This window comes from Ammodytes marinus (genome assembly GCF_949987685.1).
Source record: "Ammodytes marinus genome assembly, chromosome: 11".
Classification (NCBI taxonomy): Eukaryota; Metazoa; Chordata; class Actinopteri; order Uranoscopiformes; family Ammodytidae; genus Ammodytes; species Ammodytes marinus.
Window position 1 is genome coordinate 17108286 of NC_137215.1, and position 19295 is coordinate 17127580.

The 19295-nt window shown below is 40.0% G+C and overlaps 1 protein-coding gene across 1 annotated transcript; it reads left to right on the top strand.

Moving 5' to 3' along the window:
• Positions 1–2159: 2159 nt before the first annotated feature.
• On the top strand, positions 2160–18504 carry hcrtr2 (hypocretin (orexin) receptor 2; the record flags this gene model as incomplete). The annotated part of the gene is made up of 7 exons (XM_080037087.1): positions 2160–2364; positions 11914–12092; positions 13909–14152; positions 16509–16624; positions 17178–17398; positions 17686–17807; positions 18335–18504. The coding sequence occupies 7 exons, from the start codon at positions 2160–2162 to the stop codon at positions 18502–18504; spliced, it is 1257 nt and encodes a 418-aa protein (XP_079893213.1).
• Positions 18505–19295: the final 791 nt, after the last annotated feature.

The following is a 19295-nucleotide window of genomic DNA, read 5'->3' on the forward strand; positions in this document are numbered from 1 at the left end:
ATTTGTTTTAGTTAATTAATAATTGACGATCAATTCCGCTTAGTATTGCTAAATCTGTTGTTTAGTATTTAGTGTGTATTGTAAATTCTGGATTATCTTTTCACTGCAGAAAACCTTGAGCAAACAGTCAAACTTCCTGAATCTAACAAAAGTGTAATTTGGTCCTTTGAGCCGAAGTGCTGACTAGATAAGTTCAAGACAAATGCAAGAGGAAAGTAATAAAAAGATTGAGGATGAACTGCAATCCAGGTTCAAGAAAAGTTATTTTGAGGATAAAGAGTCCAGTGTTTTGACAAAGAGGCTTTCCACCATGTTTGACAAAGGCTTTGTCAAACATGGTGGAATCACTGAAGGAAACTATAATGGAGGAAACTAATGAAATGGAACTAATTAAAAGTAGAATAGAGGAGTTTATGAAACTCGGCAGAAACAGTAAATCAGTAGGAAAACAGAAGTATATTGCTTAAGGAGCAGAGCACAGATCAACCTTAAATTCAAGATGATCCACAACTCAAGGGGGGTTGGAGTTGGTCCATTGGACTAACATTTAAATGAAGTAAATGAAGCCATGCACCAAGAAATGGCTCCTACCTCTCATAAACCTGCCAATTCCAATTCTAATCAGTCTATATTTCTTCAAGTAAAAAAGGGGAATAAACACTAATCATAATGCATATGTGGAAGCTCAACATGACAGAATAAGGCGTCATACACACATGATGAGCTTATCAGTGGCAGAGGACAACGTGTACAAACTCCATACATTTCCTCTCAGCACTGCCAAATGTATAAAATTAACAACCAAAAATATAAGCTGGTAAAGCCATTTAATTCACATAGCTCCAGAAATAAAGTCAGATTGAGGATGCATTATTTGGCAGAGGCGTATCTATTTTCACAAGGAACATGCAATAGTACTCAGTTGGCAAGCAGTGCTCGGAATAATACAGATAGATATATATGTAGACCTGAAAACAATTTGGTACGGATGTTTCTGTCAATACTGTTGTATACCACCTTCGTATACTGAGCACGTCAGGCACTGTGTTACTGTTACCTTGGTAATTCATAATGTTGCAATCAAATTGCTGTTCTTTCAGTTTGTTTATGTTTGTCCTTTTTTTCCATTTTTTATATTTAAGGGAATACAAAAGTTGTAGTTGTAGTGCCTCATCCAAGCCTTGAACACTTCCATTGTGTTGACAGCATGAAGGGTTTTTCTGTTGCATTATAGCTTTTAGGGGTTATTGTGTTTTTGACTCCCGTCGTTTTAGTATTTTCAGTAGGTTTGCTGTTGATGCATTTTTTTTTCTTTTGCATTTGCCTTGGCTTTGTCGGCCACTGTAATGGGGCAGTGGGGGTTTGTCAGATATAAAAAGGTTGGGAACCAAAGCTCTGTTATCACAGTGTGGACATCATGAACAGATTAACAACTTTTTCCTTTCAAATTGTGATTAGATCCAAATTGTGCAGTTTTGTCTGATTTGTCTCACTGCTGGTTTTCCCAATTTTTATCATCTGACAACTCTTTGCTCACAAATAGAATCACATTTTGCTCAGAGGTGCTGTCATCAGCTATTGCAATTCTATCAGGGAAGTTAACTGTGTGGAAAGTCGTCCCTGCCTGGAGTTATTTATGCTTGCATAGCTCCTAAAGAGTTCTGTGCTGAATGCATAATATATAAGCTGTCAAACTGAATTTATTTTGAATCTTGATTAAAAATCTTTGGATATAACTTTTGCAATGATATGGGATATGTAAAACCCATAGATAGTATAATAAAGGTAAAAACGGTAAAAACCCTGAAAGTATCACCCCGCATTATAAAGAGGTCAAATCCATGTGGGAATATTTCACATATTCAACATATCTGAAAATTAATAGCAGGCTGTTGATTAAATGGGCTCACAATGATTTGCTTCACCTTTACTTTCCCCATCCAACCTCTCCATCCCTCCCTCTTTTTTCACTTGCTAAAGTAGCGTATTGCTCTTACGGTCAGCTGTATGGTTGGCATATGACCCTGATTTGGACGTGCGTGGAGCGCGTCATCCTGACGAGGTCCGTGAAGCGCGCTATACAGTGCAGAGGTGCAGAGCAGCGGTTACTGCACATACCCGTGATGAACAACGGGGACACAGCTGTAACACCTGCAACGATGTCTGGGATCACTGGGAATTTGGATTGCGATGAGTGTTCATCTTCTGTGGCGAACAGCACGGATCTTCACCCCACCTTGGATGATGACGATGAACTTCTGAGATACATCTGGAAAGAGTACTTACATCCAAAGCAATATGAATGGGTTCTCATTGTGGCTTACATTATTGTCTTCTTCGTTTCACTAATCGGGAACTCGCTGGGTAAGTTGGATGTTTGGTATAAATCCTTTCAAATTTCAACGTAATATGTCCTACAAAAAGCATATAGAAGAGGTACACTTTAAACAACTGTTTTTGTGTGAATGTTAACGATTAGCCTATATGACGTGAGCGAAGAAAACATAGCCCAGTGACAAAAAAAACTGAAGTAGTCCAGATTAAATGGAATCGCAGAATTGACAGAAAAAAGAGGAAAGTTCACACATAGAGTCTCAATGCAGCATAATGCATCTCGGACAACCGCGGATTTATTAGAAGATACTGATTGTATGAGAAATTACCTGACTTTTTTAACGTTTTCATTATAGTCGTGGTGGTGTGTGTGTGTGTGTGTGTGGGGGGGGGGGGGGGGGGGTACAATCTTGTTGAATGAAAAGATTATCATCGTAAATAACAGTAGTTTTTTTCGTTTTTCTCAAAAAAAATCTTATCTGTTGTCAAACCTCTGACTCATACTCAGACTAAGAGGAACTTGCAGCAGCAATTCTACAATATAAATTCAGTGGGACTCAAACTGAGCATCCAGCTAAATTGAATACTGCAATCTGTTATTATCATTGTACGTGGAACGGAATTGAATGCAATCTTATCAGTACAAACATCAGAAAAGCGAAAACCAATTTCATCTGTTTAAAACCGATTGTATATCATATAAAAGACGTTCACTGCACATTCAATTAGCATTAAGTGAACCTATGGCTTTTGGATAAAAACAATTTCTTAGAGCTGGAGTCAGCAATTCTGGACAACGCTTGTTGTCAAAATAACCTTCGCTCAAAGTCAGCTACCACTACCTGTCCGTACTGTGTGTATGTGCTGAAAAAAATATGGTGTTAATACACAGCCTAGGCTCTGTAAAGTGGTACGCAAACAAAGGTGGTCCACCAGTGGCGGACTCACCTTGCCCTCAAGAGTGGTGAAGACGGGAATGCCTTATTTGCTGCCCTTTTCACGAAAAAAACATGATTGGGTGCCCTCTAGGGTGCCCCTTCATACAATAAATGATGATGATGTGCCCTCTAGACCAATAAAATTCGATGACGTGCCTTAATGAGTGCCCCTATAGTCCCCTTCTGCCCGTCTGGTCCTTCTAGTGCCCTGATAGTGCCCTTCTGCCCGTCTGGTCCTTCTAGTGCCCTTCTGCCCATCTGGTGCCCTTCTGCCCGTCTGGTCCTTCTGGTGCCCTTCTGCCCATCTGGTGCCCTTCTGCCCGTCTGGTCCTTCTAGTGCCCTTCTGCCCATCTGGTGCCCTTCTGCCTGTCTGGTCCTTCTAGTGCCCTTCTGCCCTTCTGGTGCCCTTCTAGTGCCCTTCTAGTGCCTTTCTGACCGTCTGGTGTCTCCATGGTTGAAAAAGTGTTGCTAAAGTGCCCTCTATGGTGGTGAAAAGTGCCTTAATGGCTGCCCTTTACACACGTGAACAAAAATTATTGAGTGCCCTAGGTTGCCCCTCCATACAATAGGCCTACATGATGATGATGTGCCCTCTGGAGCAAGAATATGGCAAACCGAAAAGACATGTTGTGATTTGCTAATGAGGTGCAGACGTTCCTCTCTTTGGTAGCCGACGAACGGGGAATGCGAAAGAGGCGTTGCTTTCATGTGGCGTCGCTATGACAAACAGCTACATCGAGTGGTATTTAAATCTCTATTGGATAACAAAGCAAAAAGCGGATTAAGAGTATGTCCGTACCCATAGTAGAAAAGCGCAATTAGATGCCAAGTTAGAAAAACTTAATATTTTCGGTTTGCATAATACGTTTAAAATTTATATACATTTTTTGAGTGTCAAGATCCGGTCCTCATTCAAGTGTAGGTTATGTCATGCAAGAGAGACGATAATAGTCAGCTATCACCTCAACATGAAGGTAAACTTCCTTCAATATTTCCGTAGCTGGCTGTCAGCGGTCAAAGAGTAGCGGCACATTATATATATATAACATGATGTATTTTTTTTTTAATCGCAGTATTAACTGTAGGCAGCCTGAGCTGATTGAAGAGAAAGCTTTGGGACTGGGCAACCTGGATGGTGGTAGTCCAGAGCTATATACTCTACACACTATATAGATATATAGTCTTTCCACTATTGGCTCCGATGTCCAGCTGGGTGAAAATAGTAGCCAGCCGAGGTCACGACCCTGCTAAGGGCGTCCGGGGTATGCCCCCCCGGGAGAAATGCATGAATCTTGTGCACTTTGAGAGGAAAATTAAGAGTCTAAATCTGAGGAATTTTGTGTGAACAAATAATTTGGAGACACTGGGTCGGATGAATTAGAAGCTATTGAAGAAAGACACATGGATTTTCCATAGAAATATAATTTTTAAATAAAATATTATGCAGGGTCCTCTGGGATGGGCTTGGTGCTCTTTTTCTTTTACGGGACATATTTTTCTGTAATATAATGAATTAATTGAAATGCAGTGAGAGGAACGAAGCAGAAAAACTCTGTTGTCCAGTTATCTTTTTTTCCACAGACGAGGCTGAAATAGGCTATAGACCAGGGGTTTTCAAAGTGTGAGAGAGTGAGCCCCCCCTCAGAGAACAAATTTCAGCGGAGCCCCCCCCCCCATTTTTTTTTCTAAATCCCTGTGTTTTGAAAGATCTTTTAATTATTTTACAAATTTAAACATATTTTTGAAACATTCTAAACATTTTTGTGCATTTTTAAGCACATTTTTTAATACATTTTAACATCTAAATCCAGTGTTTTAATCCTGCTTCCTTTAAGCATGGATAGTAATGACTGAGTGTGCAGCGGAGTGAGAAAAATAGACAGACAGACTTGCCCAAATTATTGACTAGTTAAATGTCATTCACACATCCAGTGTTTTTTCGCTAGTGCCTCCAATGTCCTGCTGGAGGAAAATAGTAGCCAGTGGAGAACCAGACCCTCCTAGCGGGGTCCGGGGGTATGCCCCCCGGGAGATTTTTTTTCACCTTTTTAAAGTGAAATGCATGAATCTGGTGCATTTTGAGAGGAAAATTAAGAGGCTAAATATGAGGAATTTTGTGTGAACAAATAATTTGGAGACACTGGGTCTGATGAATTAGAAGCTATTGAAGAAGGAAACATGGATGTTCCATAAAAATATTAATTTAAAATAAAAAAAATTGTGCAGGGTCCTCTGGGTTGGGCTTGGCGGTCTTTTTCTTTAACAAGACCTATTTCTCTGTAATATAATGAATGCATGTAAATGCAGTAAGAGGAACGAAGCAGAAGAACTCTTGTCCAGCTATGCCATGATCTTAATATAAAAACACAAACTCAAAAAAAAAAAATTGGCGCCCCCTGCCATAAGCCCCACAGTTTGAAAACCACTGCTATAGACTATACACAGTGCATGGGCAACTGAGGGCAGCCCCATTTTCACATATTTTTAAATAAACTCAATACACACTGTGCATGCCATGGACTTGAACGTGATCAGTTAACCTCGGATTACCTCCCAGATGAACTGATTAAATTATTAAGCTATTAACTATCTACCAAAACATTGTATTCCTTTTATTGTATGATAATTTACATTTACATAATATGATGTTGATATCAAACACACACAACAAAATAAATAAATAAATAAAAAAAAAAATTGGGGGGGCCCCCCTGGCAGTCGGCACCCTAAGCAACCGCTCATTTCGCTTATGCCTCGGGCCGGCTCTGCTGACCAGTGACCACTATAAGCGGGTGGGTAACTTGGAAGCAGGCTGTCCTGCCCATCCAATAATACAACTAGAAGCAATGCATGGTAATGGTATATTCTTTAGTATTAATTAATTGTCTGAATTTTATTTGACATTTTCTTGGACAGCGAATGAACAGGTCCATCCGATAGTGGGTCTGGACTTCCACCTAAAAAAAAAAATATATATAGCTATATATAGGGGAGAACGGGGTAATCTGAGCCACTTTTTACATTTGCTCCCCTCTAAGGGAGCTAAAATTATATATCACTCAAATGTACACATTTCCCATTAATTCAGGATGTTTCCTAGAAATGGGCATAAGCATATGATTGTTTTAAAAAAAGTTGTCATGTGGCTCACTTTACCTCAGCTGTGGGGTAAACTGAAAAAAACATGCTTACCAAAGCACCATGAGGTCCTCTTTTTCAGGGCCATGGAGAAATGAGAGGGGCTTGAAAACATATATCTCACATGACCACAAATGGAGGACCTCATGGTGCTGTGGTAAGCATGTTTTTTTCACCAAAATAGGTATTTTGCATGTAAAAGTACATTTTATTGCTGTCAACTTAATCAACTGTTGTGCCAAAGCAAATGTATTCACGTAGAAAAACTTCTATCATACGTGTTGATGAACTACCAACATATGAAACCATGTGATGCTGATAACTGAAGATTAGCCTGAAATGCTAAGAGAGGTAGTTTTTTCTCAAAATGTGGTGGTGGGGGAAAGTGAGCCAAATGCTGTGGGGGAAAGTGAGCCACTGTCTCACTTTCCCCCACCATGAGGCACAAGTTAAGTTTATTCTTAAACATATTTCAATGTAATATTACATAACATATGTTTTATTTTAATGTCATACACATTGTTGAAAAGCCATCATGCCAAGGAAATACACCAGGAAGACGACCTGGGGCAACCACACGGAAAGAGCACCTTCTCATCTTTCCCTGTAACCTTCAGGGCCGGAATGTAGATTAGGCTTAGTTGTAGAGTATGACAGGCTGATGTTATAATCCAGTTGGGTCTTCTCGCTGGTTCTGATTTTCCTATGCTTTGACCCCCAGACACTAGCTGGCTCTAAGGGTCCTGTGTTCTGACCCCCAGACTGTGTTCTAATCTAACTGGTTCTATCTTTCATTTGAATCTTATTAAAACCTTTTGAATTATAATATGTTATATTTGATTTTGTTCAGAGTTCCTTTCAAGTGTTTAGAAAATTTGCTTTGCTTAATTGACCAAACCCCATCATTCTTTTACTAGTCCGACATTAGTTCTGGAATGTGTGGCTAGCTTTCAGGATTCTTACTGTTACAATATGTGTTGTTATGGTAGTTTCAGAGTGGAAAAGGTAAGTGGATCAGTTTACCCCACAGCTGGGGTAAAGTGAGCCACATTTTTTAAAACAATCAAATTTTCACTGCCCTTTGTCTTGAAAAAATTCTGCTAATGCCCATTTCTAGGAAACATCCTGAATTAATGGGAAATGTGTAAATTTGAGTGATGAATCATTTTAGCTCCCTTAGAGGGGAGCAAATGTAAAAAGTGGCTCAGATTACCCCGTTCTCCCCTACTTGTGCCTATACCTTTATTCACTGTGAATGAAGTTACTGCTATGCATAGGAGTCAGTGAAAAAGAAAACTAGTTAAAAGATTAGGATTAATGTTAGTCACATGCAGCAGATAATTCACAGCATCCTGCCATACAGCTTAGTCTAATGCACAGATAGGCTGGACATAACATGGGCATGCACGACAGTTGTAATTGCAGTAATCAGACACTACTATTGATCACTCCAATGTTTCCAGGCTAATCATTCAAGGTTTCTGCATTCGGCCCAACACGTACACTCGTAAAACATCAAGCTTGTATTTTATACTAAAAGTAAATAGTGTAAAAGCAACATATAGGCAGTAACACACCTAATTGCCTCCTCTCCTACAGAGACATTTTTAACAGGACAGTGTGTTCTGTTAATGCTGCTTCAGTAATTAGGCCATGAACTCTGCAGAAGTTGTCCAACAGGCTTTCTCTGATTTTGTTTTCCAGCTAAGATTTATACTTCTTTGTCAAACAAATTCAGGGGGATTTTGCATGGGTTCCTGGCATATTTCATCGTGGGGATTAGTTCAACCTCAGAGCTGACAGGTTTTCATAATAATTGTCTACTTTTGATGAGTAAGCAAACACAGCGCCTTTAATATCATCTTAGCCATGCTATTCTTTGTGCTTTTCAGCCACTTTACCTGCTGTTGACAGCAAATCACACTGGAGCTTATCCAAATCTGAGCATATATAGGACACTTTACTTTAGTGAAATACTAAGGTTTCATCCTTGATAGTTGCATAAGGTAAATAACACAGTGTGAGAAGAAGAAAGAAAAGAGAATACAGAAACTGACAGTGTCTTGGTGGTATTGTTTTTTTTTAAGTTGGAATCTACTCCTCTCCCAGATAGCAGGAGACTGTGCGAAGGGTCGCTGGGGTCACCCAGAATGCTGTTTGCTTTGCGGGTGAGGTGGGATCCTGCTCTCTTCAGCTTACGGAGGAAGTAGAGGTGCCACTGGGACTTGTTGACCAGTGATGTGGTGGTTGTCCAGGAGAGGTCCTCACTGATGTGAACCCCCAGGAACTTGGTGCTGCTCACTCTCCACAGCAGCACTGTCGATGGTCAGTGGGGGTTTAGGAGTGGGGATTCTCCGGAAATCGACAACAACCTCTTTGGTCTTGTCGACGTTCAGGAAGAGGTTGTTATTTCTGCACCACGCGGTCAGTTGGCTGACCTCCATCCTGTAGTGCGTCTCATCGTTGTTGGAGATGATACCCACCGCGGTTGTGTCGACCGCAAACTTCCCAATGTGGTTGCCGCTGAAGGATGGGTTAGCGGCGGGAAGAGCAGGGGGATGAGCACACAACCTTAGGGGGCCCCCGTGCTTTGAACGGTGGTTCTGGATGTGTTGCCACGACCCGTACTGACTGAGGCCTCCCACTGAGGATGTCCAGCAGCCAGTTACACAGTGAAGCAAGCACAAGCCCCTGCATCCATCATGTGCACATTCTACCGAGGCACCATTGAGAGCATCCTGTTCAGCTACATCACCGTGTGGGGCGGGAGCTGCGCTGAATACAGCAGGAAAGCACTGCAGCGTGTGGTAAACACAGCTGCAAAGATCATCGGTGCCCCACTCCCCTCCATGCAACACACATACAGCACCCGCCTCACCCACAAAGCGACCAGGATTGTGAGCGAGGCCAGCCATCCCGCTCACAGTCTGTTCAACCTCCTGCCCTCTGGAAAAAGGTATCGGAGCCTCCGTGCCCGCACCACCAGACTCAAAAACAGCTTCACCCACCAGGCTGTCAGAAAGCTAAATTCTCTCCCCTATCTCCCCTCAGCCACATCAACAGGGCTGTCAGTTAGCTGAATCCCCCCCCCCCCCTCCTTTCGGCCTTGCTAACCTGTGGACTAACTGTCTTTTCACTAATACTAGCACTATTACTAGTACACACACCATACATACTGAAATTGCTGCTTTTTATTTATCTATCTATCTATTTATAAATGACTGTCTTTCTGCACTATACTGATTACATCCTACATGACTTTTTGCTGCCAGTATTGACTGCCTTTTTGCACAATTAATTACTTATTTATTCATACAGAAAAATCCTATATTTTATATGTCATTGTCTATCTTGTCTATTTTTAGTGTTGTCTTGTATATTTGTTGTTTGTGCCTGTGCACTTTTTATATGTTCACTGCGGGGTAGGGGGTAACATTTTCTCGATTCCCATGTCTTGTACATGTGAAGTGTTGACATTAAAGCTGACTTTTTGACTTTGATGATGAATTGTGTTAAAGGCTGAAGTCTATGTATAGCATTCTGACATGAGAGTTTTTGGTGTCACGATGGGTGAGGGCTGGATGAAGAGCAGAAAATATTGCATCCGCGTTACCTCAGTATGCAAACTGGTAAGGGTCCAGGGTGGGGGGAGGCTGGATTTAATGTGGGGGCATGCTGCTGTGTGCTTCAAACCTGGCAAAGAAGCTATTGAGATTGTTCAGTAGAGAGGTGTTGCTGTCACAGGTTTGTAGCAAGGGTGTGTAGTCTGTGATGGTCTGGACACCACGCCACATATTTCTCTGATTGTTGCATTATTTGTTGGTGATGTTCTTCTTTCTCAGATTCCTTTTCCAAGTAAACCAGTGATCTTCCTTTGTTTTAGCTGGTGGTGGCTGGCTGCTTTCAGGTGAGGGTGGTGAGGATATATTGGAGGTGCTGGAGGTACTGGGGGAGGGTTGGAAAAGGAGCTGAGGATGATGAAACGTTTGGCTCACTTTGGAGAGTGTTCGAGTTAGACATGCATGAGGCATTGAGGACAGACTGAGCAGGCTTTGTATTAACTTGGCTTATACAATGGCTTGAAAACATATATTGAAAAATAAATTTTACTACTAGGCTTCTTTGGCCTCATTTCTTTTTTGCTTAAATTTTTTAATTGTCATAGATCCCTGGTTTTATCCAGAGTCCCTGAAATTTAGCAAAATAGGCATTTAGTCAAATCAAGTGGGTTTTTTTCAGAAAACAAAATATGTTTGTTCCAAAAATACAATATTTCCTCCACACCGGGAATATTTGATTTGCACATGTGCATGAAGTGGAGGTTGGAGTGTCCCTTGATGCACCATTGGTGTTCGAGGGCATTATAAAACACTTCCTCTTAAGGCAAGATGATTCAATCCATTGACAATAACTAGCTGCCATCATGATGAACATAGAGTGGTCGCACAGGAGCTGTTCTTCAGGATTCAGACATTTCAGTCCAACTTTCTCAAGTTGTTGATACAAAGAACCGACATGTTGAGTAAAGTTTTTGTTTTTACGGCAAGATTATCCACTTCACAACCCACCCACTAAGTCAAGCAATTGACATCAGCCCCACACTGTTTTATTCCGATCGCAAACTAGCCTAAATGGTTCACCACACAAACTCTGTCCGTGTGACTTTAGAAATACGATATTACTAAAATAAAGGTTAGCTGATTTCGCATTTTGCCAGTTTGGGTTTGGGGTAATTGATAGCACAGAGCCATTGTTATTGCTATTATTAACTTCTGTGAAAGGTGAATGATAAAGGTTTTTTTAAATAATTTGTCAAGAAGCTGCATAAACAACACTTTTTTAGCCTGCCAGAGAAACATAAACTGGCAAGTTATTTGGGATTCTGTACCCTACTACTGTACCCTACTTGAAAGGGTTTAAAAGACTCAACTTTCTAAATTTTATTTTATTTTAGAACCATAATGATGCTTTTTGTTTGCATTGATTTGTGTATTACGTTGTCATGATATATTATATATTGCAACAAGACACGTTTAATGTATTTTGACATCCTCTGTTGGTCTAATAAGGAATTTATAGTGACATTTTTTAAAGATATTTTGTATCTTTTAAACCTGGTGTACATCATAATTGCACCCTCTAAGTTTGCTCCCTTTCCCTTTCTTTTTTAGACATTCAAAATGAACTCTTTACTTTATTTTTTGCTTTTATATTATATTAAATAATACCATAGATAGATACCATAATATGATAATCAGTGATAAGTGTGCCCATTGATTGCTTAAAGGAAATGCATTTGATCAAAAGGGCTGTTTGTCTTATGTTCATAATTAATAGAACAATTTTAGACAGTAATGATACACTAACACAAAGATCGGAAAAAATACTTATTAAACCCAATGCTTGACTGCATGCCTTCAAGACACATTTCACACTACTACTGTGATAAATATTTGCATTCATTGAGTCACTGGGAGATCTTTGACTGTCCATCATTTTCAGTTTGTTTTGCAGTGTGGAAAAACCGTCACATGCGCACCGTGACCAACTATTTCATTGTGAATCTCTCCTGTGCTGATGTGTTGGTCACCATCATCTGTCTGCCTGCGAGTCTCGTGGTAGACATCACAGAGACGTGGTTCTTTGGAAACTCTCTTTGCAAAGTTGTGCCTTATTTGCAGGTAAGAGACCAACTTCTACTGCTTTTACAACCAGCAGATGAAATACCTTCACCAGATCTAAACCACGTTGCCCGTAAAAGTTTTATGAATACAAGCCAAGACCCTCTTTATTTATTTATGTTTTTTTCACGTCCCATCTTTGATGTTCTCCTAGGGTAATTTAATGCCTGCTGGCAAGTCATTTGCCTTCTCTATTTTTCCAATTGTACTGCAACTTCACCTAAATCCCCCGCTATATGCAACGGCGTGATACCGGGTTGCTATATGAGCAAGTCCTACGTCCTAAGCTTAACAAATCCTACTATATTCTATACACAGTGAATACAGTAGGATTTACCAAAAGGTCAATTCTAGCTTACAAAACACGTCACACCTGATACTGAATTGGGGGTCTGCATTTCATGTGACAATTTGCTAGATCCTCCATGCTGCAATGTTGTTTGACCGCGGGAAGAATCACCCACAAGAGAAAGAGAAAGCTTGTTGCAAACCCATTGACATACCCATTGACATACTGCAAAGGAATCATCGAGAGGAACTCTATCATGGATCAATGAGACGAGTAAAGTTGAAGTCATTGGTTTGTGGTTGCAGTTAATTAGTTATTGCAGTAAGAAAGGGAATGGCACCACAAGCTGAATATATTGTAAGCCCTGACTTAATGCTGTAGCCTATGCAGCTGGCTTAGCTTGTGTTGAAGTTCCTTTGCCTTGTCGATTTTTCTAATTGTACTGCAACTTAATCTAAACCCTATACTATATGAGCAAGTCCTACATCCTAAACTTAACAAATCCTCCTATATCCTAGTGTGTAGAATATAGTAGGGTTTATGAAAAGGTCTGCTTGTCAGTCAAAACACCCTGTTTGCTGTTGAATGCTTCGCTGTTTTGTGCTTTGTTACTTAACTAACTGCTGCTACACGATTTGCAATGGACACGTCACACTGCTTTTATGAAGAAGAAACAATCTCTCCGTAATAAATTCCCACTCTGGAATTGTGTCAGCTAGATCTTTCATGCTGCATGCAGTAACAAAAGGGAATGGCACCACAGGCTAAATATTTTGTAAGCCCTGAATCAATGCTTTTTGCAGCAGCTGAGTTAGCTTGTATTGAAGTTACATTTAATGGATTCTCTGCAGTGTGCCAGAAAAGCCATTTATGACTAAGTTCTCCTTCCACTCCTCTTTCTTCTTCTAGAGCTGGTTGTTTAATTGTCATGACGACTGGTCATTGTGTGTCTGTATTTTTCAAATCAGCTTTATTTATATAGCCCAATATCACAAATAGACTGGTTTGCCTCAGTGGGCTACACAGTCTGTACACAATATGACCCCCCAGTGGACACTTATGTGAAGATGTTTCCTTTCCTGCTTACAGGGCAATGTTCGCTCCCCTCTTTTGTAGACCTTTAAATAAACAAAAGTAGTCCACAAAGTTGATGTAATATACCACTTGCCTCCTTAAGCTGGACATGAAAAATCAATCTCTGACCTGAAATTGGTGGTGCTGCTGTGAATACATTGGTACCCCCTTGACAACCATCAGCAACTTGCTTTATAATCATGTCATTTTGCAGAGATTTAAAGCAAACTAGAGCCTTTGAAATATTTCTTCAATAATTTGTATTATTGTCCATAATCTCCACCAACTGTTTCATTCAGGTGAATGTGTCACCATTTTGAAACAGGAATTGAATAAGAAGCAATGGGATCTTTTTTCAGTTTTCTGACATTAAACAACCAAAATTATGATTCATTCACAGAAGACTTTTGTATGTACAACTAAATTGTGTTTCTTTTGTATCTTTTTTTCCAGACCGTCTCAGTTTCTGTGTCAGTTCTTACACTGAGTTGCATTTCCCTAGACCGTTGGTATGCTATCTGTCATCCATTGATGTTCAAGAGCACAGCCAAGAGGGCTCGCAAGAGTATTGTTGTTATCTGGGTTGTGTCGTGTATCATCATGATCCCTCAGGCTATTGTGATGGAGTGCAGCAGCCTGCTGCCTGAACTAACAAACAAGACCAGCCTATTCACAGTGTGTGATGAACACTGGGGAGGTAAGTTTTCCCAAACTTCCTTTGAAAGTTAAATTAAGGAACAAATTACGAACTGAATGGACTAAAAACACAAACTTTTGTTACATTTACTTGGATAAGACCGTTTAGCATTAGTCATTGTGTGAAATCAATGTATATATGTCTGATGCCATTACCTGGTGTTTGATATTATAGTATAATTATGAGAGCAGGGTAGACAAGGACCACTGAAGTGGTACAGATTTCCTTTACTGTAGTTCAGATGAGCTAGTCAAGATCCAATTAAAGTCGTCATGGGAAGCAATTCCTGAAGAGATGAAGCTTCGTAACTCCTTCCCATTTATTGGGGTAAAGTAATTGAGGCAGGTTGTAGATTTGATACCTTTGAAACATTGATTGCTTACTCATTTACTTGTCAGAGGTCCATGAAACACACACACACACACACAGACACACACACACACACACACACACACTGCCAACCTAGGCTGATTGTGTCAGTTTACACACAACGTTCCAACTTCACGGACAAAAACCTTCTGACAAATGGGAAAATCTTTCAGTCTGAACTAGGCTTCATATTTAATCAGAAACAAACCTATGATTGATTGGAGACATTTTGTGATTTTGAGCTTTTAAAAAAGTATCTGGAGGGGGCAAGATGGAGGGGGCGCGAGCAGTGTCATACTCGGCATTGCATCGCAGGCTCTGAGAGAGACAGACATAGATTTTTGATTTATTATTATTGACACATATATCTGTTCACATTTGTTCGGGCTTTATGTATTGACAGATATAGAATTTAAAAAAAGTGGCACCTGTGGCAATTGTTTGCGGCTTGAATTCTACCATCTCTGCGCTTGTCTGAGATTGCAAACAATACCAGCACTTTTCACACTCATCCGTGGTCCTTGTTAGTATTGGGAAGCATACATTTAGCATACATATTTTTGGCCTTAAAAGTAATCTCAACTCCAAATTTTCCTTTTACCACACCATTTCATCCATCCACGAGTTGAGCGAGGAATGACAGCTGTTCTTGTGTTCAGTTTGGTCTGCTTTTGCGTTCTGAGCAAAGATCAACATCTTAGTATTCATGGTTATTTTAGTCTGATAATGAAAAGGCTTCTTAGATCCACTAATTGTTTAATGAGCTGCCAGTGATGTCACTACATGGCTGAAAATCAGACGAACATACTTGATTAGTCATTATATTAGGCTATTCTTGGTTTCTTCATCATTGCAATTATTTTTGTTTAAAGGGATGAAGGTATTTGTGTTGCTGACTGGTATCACAAACTGACACAGGGAATTTGACAATTGCATGCAAGAACTCAACAAAAAAAAATGTATTTATTAATGTTTAAACTAAGGTTACTGCAAATAACAACAGTGTGTAAATCAGCAGTGTGACCGTTGGATTCCACTGGTTGCGCTTGCGTTGCCTTAGAAAAATATTACGTATATCCTCATAATGTAATTCACCTGACCTGAGATAAGAGATGCATTTCTGGGAAGGTAAAACAGTGACATTTTTACTGCATCTCCTCTAAGCTGAAAGAACAGGAGGTTGCGTTTTCTCAGCAGCTCTCAAAAATGTTCTTTCGAATAATGCTACCCCACTTGTATTTCTCTGGAGTGACTTCACATAAGACCAAATTATGCTACACGCATAACATTTTCGTCTGCAATTCTCTACAGAAAAGCCATCTGTTGAATCATGCATCCACACTGAATAATTGAAGATCTATTCATCACATTGTTGAATCAGCACTAGGCAGTGTGAATTGCATACATTTAGAAAATGGCCACAGCTGACAGAGATGTTTTTACTCTGGTCACTGCAATCACTTCTGCCTAATAATATCCCCCACTCCTGAACACTCAATAGGACGCCTATAGTCAAAATGTGATGTGAAGCAAATGATCAGCTACCAGCACAAACTGTATCTGATTGAGTCTGACTTGATAGGGTTACGTTGACACCAATGCTCCAGCAGCTCCATCCAAATGTGTAAGATAGCGTTACATTTGCCAAACAATCATAATTCTTCATCTTCAAAGAGTTGTTTAAAAACAGTAGCCTGGTGAGACCATCCTGATCATTACATTTCAATAAGACTGTATTATAATAATGGGGAATAAGTAAGTAGCTCTACCTTGCAATACACAAACAGCTTCTCCTACTGGATTATCACCTGGTGAGACATACAGCTTTAGCTTCAGTATTTTAGCATTACATCATGAATGTAGTCATCAAATGTGCTGTGTAAAAATTATTGACATGCAGCAATAAATTAGGGGGTGTAAGTGAATGGAAATCATGGAGACAGATTTCAATCAAGTTTTGATTTTGATTATGTTTTTCTTTCAACAGATGAGGTCTATCCCAAGGTGTATCACACGTGTTTCTTCATTGTCACATACGTTGCACCGTTATGTCTCATGGTCCTGGCGTACATACAGATATGTCACAAACTGTGGTGTCAGCAGGTGTGTATTACAGCTCTTTTATGTTTACAGTATATACAGGTGAAACTCAAAAAATTAGAATATCGTGCAAAAGTTCATTTATTTCAGTAATTCAACCTAAATGGTGAAACTAATATATTATATAGACTCATTACATTAAAAGTGAGATATTCCAAGCCTTTATTTGTTATAATTGTGATTATTATGGCTTACAGTTTATGAAAACCCCAAAATCAAAATCTCAGAAAATTAGAATATTACATAAAATCAATAAAAAAAGGATTTTAAATACAGAAATGTCGGCCCTCTAGAAAGTATAATCATGCATATGTACTAAGTACGTGGTTTGGGCCCCTTTTGCACAAATGATTGCCTAAATGCGGCGTGGCATGGATGCTATCAGCCTGTGGCACTGCTGAAGTGTTATGGAAGCCCAGGTTGCTTTGATAGTGGCCTTCAGCTCCTCTGTATTGTTGGGTCTGGTGTGTAGCTCTCACAAAGCCATGTTTTAACAGCCGACTGATCTTCCCTCGGTGAGTTTGAATCATGATGTATGCACCCATTTGATCAACAGATTCCTGGAAGCACATCAGTGATGCAGAGAAAGTGGAGGTCGATGCAATGCTCGGGTCCCACTGCAGGGCAGGGAGAGCCTGTGAGGGTCAGGACCAGTACAGTCACTGCTGAGATCAAACAGGTCCGAGCCCGGCGCAAGACAGCACGAATGATGATGGTGGTGCTCTTTGTTTTCGCCCTGTGCTACCTGCCAATCAGCACCCTCAATGTCATGAAGAGGTAAATAACTCTCACGCTCTGCTGCTGTCCAGGATCATAAGACATTCATCAGTGAGACATCTGAAATAGCCACTCTGAAAAACCACTGCTCACATTCTCTATTTATTTTCCATTGGATGCTCATTGCTCACCGCTCAGGAGTTTCATGTTTAAATAATGAACAATGCGGTACGCTTAAAGTACTGTATTGACTCTCGTTTCTCAATACTGATTTAAAATATCAGAATGTATAGTGTGCAAAAAGAAAATAATCTTGAACTGATACCATGTCACACTTGTACCTGCAGAGTCTTTGGAACTTTCAAGAACACAAACGACAGAGAGACAGTGTATGCATGGTTCACTTTCTCACATTGGCTCATATATGCCAACAGTGCAGCAAATCCTATCATCTACAATTTCCTCAGCGGTAAGTTTGTAACCTTGAACCAGTCGGCAAGTTTATTTATTTGGGTTCTTTACTGCCCTCTAGTGGACATGGCGACAACAACAACAATGCACCTCAATGCTTTAAATTCCTCATCTGAGGAAATGCTGAGCATGTTATATTCATTTAAAGAACAACACTTTTGTTTTTGCTCTAATTTTTCTTAAGTTTAAATCGAATCAAATATTTAAGAATTGTTCTAGGCTTATTTTTCTCAAATGTTCACACATGTATCTATCATGTATCACGCAGCACAGTGACACAGATATAGCAAGTTTTGATGGATCGTACAATTGGCATGATGACTGCAGGAATGTCTCTGGGCTGTTGCACGTGAATTGAATGGAAACGAGTCAGTATCTGGTGTGACTGACTAATAGCCTAACTAATTAAAGTATAGTTCAAAATTATCGTGACATTGAAAAACTGTTTTCATGCAAGAGAATGTAAAAGGGTGTGATTTCAAGTGATTCTGAGCATATTTCAAGGTTCTCTCTTTGCCTATGCAGGGAAGTTCCGCGGGGAGTTCAAAGCCGCCTTCTCCTGCTGTTGCTACAACCAAGGCCAAAACCAAACAAAGGCGAAGGGCACCAGAATGAGCACTGACAGCCGCAAGTCCCTGTCAACTCAAGTAAACACCACGGACAATGTGTCACACGTATCAGATCAGATAGTGTAGTCTTCTGATGAGTTCAAAGACAGACATCGCTCATCATTAAGGTAGACTTTTTAAAATGTTCAGGGGGCACCCTTAGCTCAGTTGGTAGGGCGTCCCCCCCATGGGCCTCGGCCAGCAGCGGATCCGGGTTCGATTCCAGCCCGCGGTTGTTCTCTGCATGCCACTCCCCTCTCTGCCCCATTTCAACTCTGTCTCTACATTATCAATAAAGCATAAAAAATGCCAAAAAAAATATCTTAAAAAAAAATAATTCAAAACCGACCTTTGAAGGGAAAAGAACATCTCAAAGTGGTTCTGGTATGTTTGGTTAGCTAAAATTCACAGAAACTGGTTGTTTATTATCAAAGCACATAGTTGTAATGTTAATTTAATAATACCGTAACTGCTCACATTATGTACACGTAATTTAGTATTCTTGTGTGTACCTTGTTGATTCAGAAGCCAGTATCATTATGATTATTTATCAATGTTGATATTTATGGATTTATTTGTTGGATGTATGGGTTCTCATAGCAACATAGGAACAGGTGCTGAACATAATGAGTAATAAAACAGCTCTGATTTGTGTTTAGTCTGCTATAGGCAGATGTCCATCTTAAGCCTTTAGCTGAAATGCCCATGAACAAGATGTCATTTTCTGTGGCACATCAGCAAAGTGGACTATTTTTCTTTTAATTTACACATTTAAAGTGGAGTTTTATTTGTAGTTATTCAACACATAGGTTTAAAGTCACATCATGTATCATTAAGTCAAGAACCCTTGTTCTCATGGTTGAATGGTTGGGTCGATG